Source organism: Ctenocephalides felis, unplaced genomic scaffold, assembly GCF_003426905.1.
Source record: "Ctenocephalides felis isolate EL2017-DRISC unplaced genomic scaffold, ASM342690v1 CF-g0.4_SCAFFOLD_02148, whole genome shotgun sequence".
Lineage (NCBI taxonomy): Eukaryota > Metazoa > Arthropoda > Insecta > Siphonaptera > Pulicidae > Ctenocephalides > Ctenocephalides felis.
In genome coordinates, this window is record NW_020538302.1 from 6717 (window position 1) to 15924 (window position 9208).

General features: G+C 30.1%; 1 protein-coding gene across 1 annotated transcript; it reads right to left on the bottom strand.

Annotated features, from left to right (window-relative positions):
- Window positions 1-6880: 6880 nt before the first annotated feature.
- LOC113380449 (putative uncharacterized protein DDB_G0282133) lies at window positions 6881-8677 on the bottom strand. The gene is made up of 2 exons (XM_026619687.1): window positions 7705-8677; window positions 6881-7584 (listed from the first exon to the last, which is right to left on the bottom strand). The coding sequence occupies exons 1-2, from the start codon at window positions 8675-8677 to the stop codon at window positions 6881-6883; spliced, it is 1677 nt and encodes a 558-aa protein (XP_026475472.1).
- Window positions 8678-9208: the final 531 nt, after the last annotated feature.

Here is a 9208-nt window from a genome sequence, read left to right on the forward strand (position 1 = left end):
AAGAACATTTAAAGGTAACTTAAATGCCGAATGCGCAGTTCGTCCTCCTTCAAGTAATGTCGCTGCAATTCCTGATGAAGTTATTGCCAACGCAATATTATTTTGCGACCGCACACGCGCAAGAATCAGTGAAATAATAAATGTTTTGCCAGCGCCTCCGGGCGCGTCCAAAAAAAAAGAATCCGCCCTGTTGTGCATCAATCGACGTATTGATTTGATCATATACACTTTGTTGCTCGGCAGTAAGCAATATCTCATTATTAGCAACAAAAGTTAGTTTTAGTTTAGTTTTAAAAGACTTTTTATTTCAAATCAGATTCAGATACATTATATAAACTAGGGAATGCAATACCGGTCAAAAATTTAATTACCGGTATTTCGATATTTTCGACTTTTAAAACCGGTAAACCGGTAAATTACCGGTAATAATATTATTTTTAAAAAATGTATACAAAATTGAAAGTTACTTATACAAATATAAAAAACAGATCTAATATAAATAAAAAAATAATAATAATAAAAACCAAAGAATAAAAGAACAATTGAACAACAAAACATTTATTTTTAATAATAATGTAACAAAATCATATAAAAATTAATAATATATAATTACATATAGTTTATTATAATAAAAATAGTTTATTATAATTACTTATGCGAACTAAAATAAGATTTTAAAAAACAAATATGATCTAACGTACCGTCATCTAATCTCGATCTTATTTTGGTATTAATATGTTGTGCAGCTGAAAAAGCTCTTTCCGACTCCACGCTTGTTGGCGGTATTGTTAATAAATATTCATATACAAGTTTTAGATGTACCCCCCTAACACCGTGTTCTTGAAAAAATTGTAGTTCTTTTTTCAGTTCTTGCTCTATCCCCAGTCTCTTGCTTTGTTTCCTCCAGCTTGGAACTTTGGTCATTGCTTCATTTATAACGGTGTCTAATTTGTTTTTCAATGAAACATCTGCAGTATTTATGCAGGAGAAAGATGTACCAGGCGTATCCTCATCTTCAAGATCAACATATTCGATGTCTGCCTCATTACCTTTAACTCCTAGGCGTTTGATTAGTGGAATTAATATTTTTATTATAGAACCCTTTCTAATTTTTGGACTTAAATTTGTATCTATTTCAATTTCATTAAGTGAAGCGTTATGTATATATTGTAAAACTTGGGATAGATTTGTCCGTCTCTGCATTATCCTAAACTTCAGAGCATTTACAATTTCAGTGCTTATTTTACTGTTTTGCGTAATAAGCGTATCAATCATAAATTTGAAGGTCGCGTCGGCTACAAGAAGATTAGCATCTTTTCTGCATAGTGCTTCGACGCCTAATTTAACTGGTGACAGTGCGTCAATAACTTCTGAAATTAAAGAATAGTCTTCTTCGGAAAAGACTATTTTTAATTTTAAATCAATTAATGCCATTTGAACACAATACCGTAGTTGGTAAAATCTTTCCAACATGGTAAGCAAGCTATTCCATCGTGTTATTACATCCAACTGCAAATTCAATTCCTTTCCGAATTCTTGTTTTACATATTTCTGTAAATACTGATCATTTTTTGTTGGAGATCTTCTAAAAATTCTAATAACACTTCTAATTTTTTTTACCAGCGGCGATAAATTAGCGTAATTTAAATTTATTTCATTGTCGACAGATCCTAGCTCTAATACAACACCATCATCTTCAGCTGCGTTCATTTGATTCCCTTCATTGTTAGTTTCTAGATTATCATCATCTTCTGCATCACTATCACAATCGCTGGATTGGGATTCACTTAGTTCATTTTCACTTTCATCAGTCATTAAACTGGACTTGCTTTTGTAAAGGACGTCCCTAACAGCTAAGTGAATGCCATGAGCAAAACATAGCTGATGGTCAACTTCACTCAAATGACCGAGTTTTACCATAACTGCCGCACCATCTGTCGATATACATACAATATCATTTGCTAAGTTGAGATTAAATTCTTGTAACTTTGTTTTTAAAATCTCTAAACACTTTTCAGTTGGCACTTTTCCATGTAAACGGGCTAGTCCAATGTTCCATATTAGTCCTCCAGTAGAATGTACATTTATATTCAAATACCTTCGATTTCGAACCGAAGTCCATTCATCGAATGTTAAGCTAAACCGTTTACCACTCGATTTTAGACCAGTAATTTCTTTAATGACTTCTGTTTTTATTTTCTTGCTATATTCAGCGACCATATTTTTTATTGTTGCAGCTGATTTAGGTAAGTCAGTATATCCCCTTGCTTGTAACCCTTTTCTTATATCTTCCGATGTGCAAAAAATTCTAAATGGTAGTCCATCACGCGCAACCATACGAGCCAAAATTTCACATAGCTGTTCCTTCTTCTGGTTTTGAAAATAATAATTTAATGTTTTCGGTAGCTTTGGACTAGAACAACCCGCATCACTATCATTATCTGCTATTTCCTCCCTTTTAGTTTTTAAAATTATGTTATGTCGTTTCAAGTGCGCGTGAAGACCACTTGTGGATCCTCCCTGACATTTAATTTCGCTTGTACATTTTTTACATTTTGCTACTTGTCCTTGTTTGGCAACTAAATAATAATGCCACACAGAATTCACCTCGTTTCCTTTCTTATGTTCTTGAAATATATTGGTTTCTGAATTCATACTTTTGATTAAAAAACAATTGTTTTAAAATAATTTTTCACAAGCACGAAGTAAACAAACTTTCCTAAAACTACTTAAAACTTCACTTATTGGAAAAACACTCCGCACTGAATTAAAAAAATATATTTTCAAATAATTAATTTAGTCAATTTATAATTTTGCACAAGCACAAATTTATCAAACTTCACTCCAAAATTGTATCTACGTGTTGAAAAATAACTTTGCACTGAACTACTAATTTCTATTCTAAAACAATTATTTCACTAAATTAATATAACTAAACAACTTTCGATCTCAATTGGTATCTACGTACTGACAAAACACTTTGCAATGAACAAATGGCTGTGGAGTTGTATTAGACGATATTTCAATTGGCACTCTAGTAACTTCCACAAAGAAAAATAATTCCCCAAATTAATGCCTAAAGAAAATAGTAGTTCTCCGAATAAATTTAAATAAGTAAATACACTAAAAAAATAATGTTTCTCCGAGTTACTATATAACTAGTGCTAGAAGAGTCGAGACAAATTATCGATATCGAGTGCTGAAAAAATAATCGTTGCTAAAATAACAGTAACAAAAGTATTAAAACTACTCAATATTGACTATTGAGTACTTTTTATCAAAATCAATATTTTACACAAATTATTTTGATACTAAATTAATATACGAAACTTTATTTAAAACAATATAATGATCCTATACTATTCTCAAAATGCGACACTTTGTACGTGAAATATATTTAATTTTTTTTTTAATTTTCAGGATTAAATTACAATCTGTTTTTTAATAAAAATACTTTCGATAATCATGATTAGCATGTATTAAGTTAGTATGTATTACCCACTAGTAAGCCCATGCCACTTTAAAAATCCGATACATTTTTATATAAGATAAAATAACATCATTATTGATTAGTCCGTTCTATTTATTGAAATACGATATGAAGTCCTTTGAAAAGCAATAAATATTCAGTTTAATGACGAGTCGAGATAATATTTTGACACATGTTTATATAACACAACAGCGTGAAGTGATATTTCTTGTCAGCGATCATGGGATTTAAAACATGTACATATGTATCATGTATCCACAAGCGCAATGTAAAAATATCGAAAATACCGGTATTTTAAAGTTATTTACCGGTAAAAATACCGTCGAAAAATTAAGCGGTTTACCGGTAATTCGGTATACCGGTAAACCGGTATTGCATTCCCTAATATAAACATTATGACTTACGAGCTATGTACATCTATCATATTGATAACAATACATTAAATTAAATTATGTTTGTAAATTCTATACACATTATACTTATATACATTAAAGATTTCAAAATAGACTAAATTTAATTTTAAATTTTGGTAAAAAATGTCAACAAAAAACCAACTCTTTATAATATTAAGGACAAACACAAACACAAAAGTTAATAAGTAACTATGTCACAATAATAAAATAGAAACAATATTTCTTTCATAGCTAACTAAGTAATATTAATTATTTCTTTGACTATTATCTATTGGGTTATTAATGGAGGAAGGTATTTTGTATTTGCAGTAGCATGGCCTATAAGTATTTATGCTTCCAATGTTATTTATGGTAGGGTTCTGATTAGTTAAACATGTAGTATAGTACTTTTTTGAAATACCGTCAATGTAGGTTTTTATGTAAGGTATATTTGTGGCTTCATGAAGAAATGTAGTACTTATATAATGTTTTGTACTTGGGTTTCTTGATTGTCCTATAATCATCCTTGCAGCAGTATTTTGTAGTTTTTGTAACTTGTCTAGATTCTGATTATTTGTCATACACCAGATTGGGCATCCATATGTTAAGATTGGTCTTATCATAGTCAGGTATAACGTTCTTTTATTTTCTACATTAAGACAGCTTCTGAATTTCATTAATGGGTTTAGCATGTACAAAATCTTTTTAGCTTGGTTAATTTTATTTTTTATGTGTACATTGAAATTAAATTTTCTGTCCAACGACAGTCCCAAGTATTTAACTTCATTATTCCATGGTATTACAATATCATGCACTTGAAGTGTTAGCGATGGTATTGGATTTTTTCGTCTTTTGGTAAAGAAAATTGATTCAGTTTTGTCATAGTTTATTTTAATTTTCCATTTATGTGCATATTTTAAAATTTTATCCAGTTGATTTTGGAGCCGCATAATAATTGAATTTTCAGATATACCTGAAGAAAAAATTGCGATATCATCCGCAAACATTAATAGTTTGATGTCATTATTATTTGGAATATCAGAGACAAAGATAGAATATAATATAGGACCCAGTATACTACCTTGTGGTACCCCTGCAGTAACATGTCTATTGGTAGATTTATTGTTATATAAACTAACATAAAACATTCTATTGCAGAGATAACTCTTAATAATGTTGATTAGATAATTTGGAAACTTCAATTGTATCATTTTGAATAACAGACCACTAATCCATACTGTATCGAATGCCTTTTCAATGTCCAGCATTACCATTGCACTATTTCTCCTTTGATTGAATTTGAGAATAGTTTCTTCTGTAATTATTGATAACGGATGGAGAGTAGAATGTTTTTCTCTAAACCCATATTGAAAATTTGGTATTATTTTATTTTCCAATATAAACTTATTAATTCTAATGTGAATTACCTTCTCAACTATTTTACTTAAGTGGCTTAGCAGGCTAATCGGCCTGTAGCTGGTGGGTAGATCACTGTCCTTGTTGGGTTTCTTTACAGGTATGACATTAGAAGTTTTCCATATGGATGGAAAATAGTTAAGTTGTAATATACTATTTACTATTTTGGTTATTAGGATTATAGTTTTCTTGCCTACATTTTTAAGTACAATATTTGGTATACCATCCGGGCCTGGAGCGCTTTTATTTTTTCTTCGTTGAATAATATTTTTAATTTCTTTTGGCGTAGTATATTTAATTATGAGGTGATCTTGAGGGTTTAAAAGTGTTGAGTTTATTTTTGCATTGACATAATCTGTAAATTCAGAATTTCCCAGTCCATCGATATTCGCCTTGTCTTCATTATTTGATACGTAATTCGAGTTTAGTTTCAGACAGGGAATGCTTTCTTGTTTCTTAGTAAATTTTTTAGCAAAATACCATACATTGTTTGGATTAACATTAATATTATTAAGCTTGGCATTCCACATTTTATTTTTGTGTTCATTAATTTTAATTGAAATATCTTTGGTTAATTTGTTCAACAACATTTTAACGGCAGGATTACCTGTTTTTTGCCACATTTTTCTAATTTTATTCTTATATTTAATTTGTTCGAGTATATAGGTAGGTATTGATAAGTAGTTATTCTTATCAATTTTAGGTATAAATTTGTTCATAGCCATTTGTATGTTATCTGTAAGTTGTTGAACCGATACCTCTAATTGTTCAGTATTATTGATATGTTTGCCAAAAGTAATGTTTTTATTTACGTACGATCTAAAACCTTTCCAGTTTGCCTCTTTGTAATTGTATTTTATGTTACTTGGTTCTGGTGTATTTAATGAAGCAGCTGTACTACAAACTTGATTTTTGCTGTTTTGATATGGAATTGGAAGAATAACTGGGTTATGGTCCGAATTTGTCTCTGAGATAGTGTATGGTAAATAATTGGTATATATGTTGTTAGTAATCGCAAGATCAATGATTGAAGGTGTTTGTAAGTGATTAACTGGATATCTAGTAGGGGAGGATGTGTAATGCAAAGTATAATTATTTATGTTGTTAATCAGGAAATCGAATAGTTTTCTACCATTTAAATTATTATTACTGCAATTCCAATATTCATGTCTTGAATTAAAATCTCCCGCTATTAAAATTTTACTGTTTAAATTAAGTAATGATACTAAATCCCGGATATCTAACTTGTTACATGGGAAGTATACAGAACAGAACGTTATCAATTGATTATTCATTTGGATGTTTACTGCAATTGCTTCTGCGGTAATCAATTTTGCAATATGAATTTGTGAAAATTTAATATTATTTTTAATAACTATACATATACCTCTTGAGCCTATATAGGTAATGTCTTTTCTAATTATTTTATATCCAGGTATATAAATTTTATTATTAGGTTTAAGTAAAGTTTCAGATATTAATACAATATCTATATTATGATGATTTAAACAATTTAATATTTCATATACGTTATTTTGAATACCGTTAGCATTCCAGTACATTACATTAAAAGTATTTTTGTTTATATGCATAATGACATAAAACATTGAAATACCAATAATTGTTTTTCTTTATCTGTGTTACATTTTTTGATTTCTTTGGACAATTTAAGTAGTACATTTAAAGTTTTGACAACTGTGCTATCTGTAAATAGTTCATGAATTTCATTAATGTTTTCAAATATGCTACTAATGTTAGTTTCTGAGTTTTGAACAGGATAATGAGATTTGGCAGATACAGGTGTTTGTCTAGATGAATTTTGCGTATTCATTATATTAGTAGTCGTATTAGTATTGGGAAGATTAGGAAAGTTATTTCTGTTTAATGATTCTGAGAAGGATTTTGTTAATGGAGGAGGAGCCGGAGCAGGAATTAAATTACCTTTATTATTATTGTTATTGTTTATGCCACGCCTAGCACAATATCTTTGGAAAGTTTCACAGAGCTTATAATTAGCCGGGTGGTCTTTAAAACAATTTACACATTCAGGTTTATCTTCTGCTGTTTTTCCACATTTTCCAGGAGCATGTTCCTTGGTACATTTTACACATTGAAATTTCATATTACAAAATGGTGAAGTGTGTCCATGCTTTTGGCATCTATAACATTGTGGTACATGATGTGGATTGTATATCAGGCGTTCCCATGTTACCTTGTGTCCCATTATATGATTTAGAGATTTAATTTCATTCAATTCTTGGTCGGGTTGTAGTATTATTATGTGGACTGGGAGACCATATTTAATGTTATTAATTGATTTAGTCATCTGTATTATTTTGGTGACTTTTATTGTTTTGTTTGTCAAATATTCATATATTTCTTGTGTATTAATGTATGGTGGAATACCCTTTGCAACTATCTTCTTCTTGGTATTACCAGTTTTTGGATAAGTAAAATATTGAATCTCGTCGGCATTTAATTTTTTTAAGACCGTATTGTAATCCTCATCACTAGTTGTTGTAATTAAGTAGTTATTAATACCTCGATATTGAGATAGCATTTGAGTCTTACATAACTTTTGTAGTTCCCATATATAGTGACGGTTAGGTGGTGTACTTTTGATTATAATTGGTGGCATTTTAACTTGGTTTTGATGAATATCTGATACATGATTTGTATTATTTGCACCATTATTTCTTGACTTTCGTTTTTGAATTAGGTTAAAATCTTCTTCTGGTCCTGTAGTATTATGTAATAATTGATTGAATATGTTATGGTCCGCAAAAACCATATTATTGTCATTTACATTGTGTACATTACTGTGCATTTGATTATCTGAAGATGTTGATGGTTCACTTATATCCATGTCATGAATTGTTTCTGTAGTTGAATTATTATTATTCCTCACATTTACACTGGTGCAATTTATGTTTGAAGAATCGTTAGTTATTTCAGCAGGTATAACTGTTTCATTTTCCATCATTTCATTCAAGTTTTTACATGTATTATCTGTATTAGTATTATTTATATTATTTGTTATCTTGGTATTTTCTTGATTTATGATAGTATTTATCAGTATTTGTGAATTAACTTTTTTCACACTATCTGACATACCATTCTTGTTAACTTTGCTTTTACTGACAACACCTTTTTTAACACTAAGTGATTTGCTCACTAATTCATTGTTTTTGTTGTTAATAATTTTATTAGCATCACTATTCACTGCAATTGTACGTGTATTTTGTGGAAATACATAGTGCTGATCATTATAAATTGTGTTCATAGCATTTGCAATGCTTGAACCCAAATCGTATAATGTTTTATCACTACCATCCGACAATGAGTCATCATCGTCGCACTCTGACGGACCTTCGTCCATGAAAATTAATTGTTTCCAATACCGATGTGAACTCGTCGAGCGATCGAGTAGGAATCAGCAACAAAAGTAGCTAAAGCAGTTTTGTCAAACTGGTGTTCACGTTGAACATCGCTGTTCATGATATCTACTGCTGCTCGGCTCGGTGCTGACATGCCAAATTGAATTAGCGACATGTTCGAAATTTGGATACAAATATCTTCAATCATTATTAAGTCTTCGTTATATATTTGTTCTGAAAATTCATGATTATTATCTTGATTATCAATTTTATACCGATGCAAAATATCCTCACTCATTGGGTCTTTATGTGTATTCCACAGTGCAGATGCATTTGATGGAAAACATGTTGTTAATATTATTGCAAATAATTGTTGAATTTTTGATGTGCAGATGAAATCAGTGCTGCATCTGCAAGAGTCATGTCCCATTGATTTATCATTCTCCAATAAGTGCAACTCACGGCACGCATCATAAAAAGTTTCATATAAAATTCCATTGACTGTCCTCAAATTTTGGAATGATCTTGGTCCT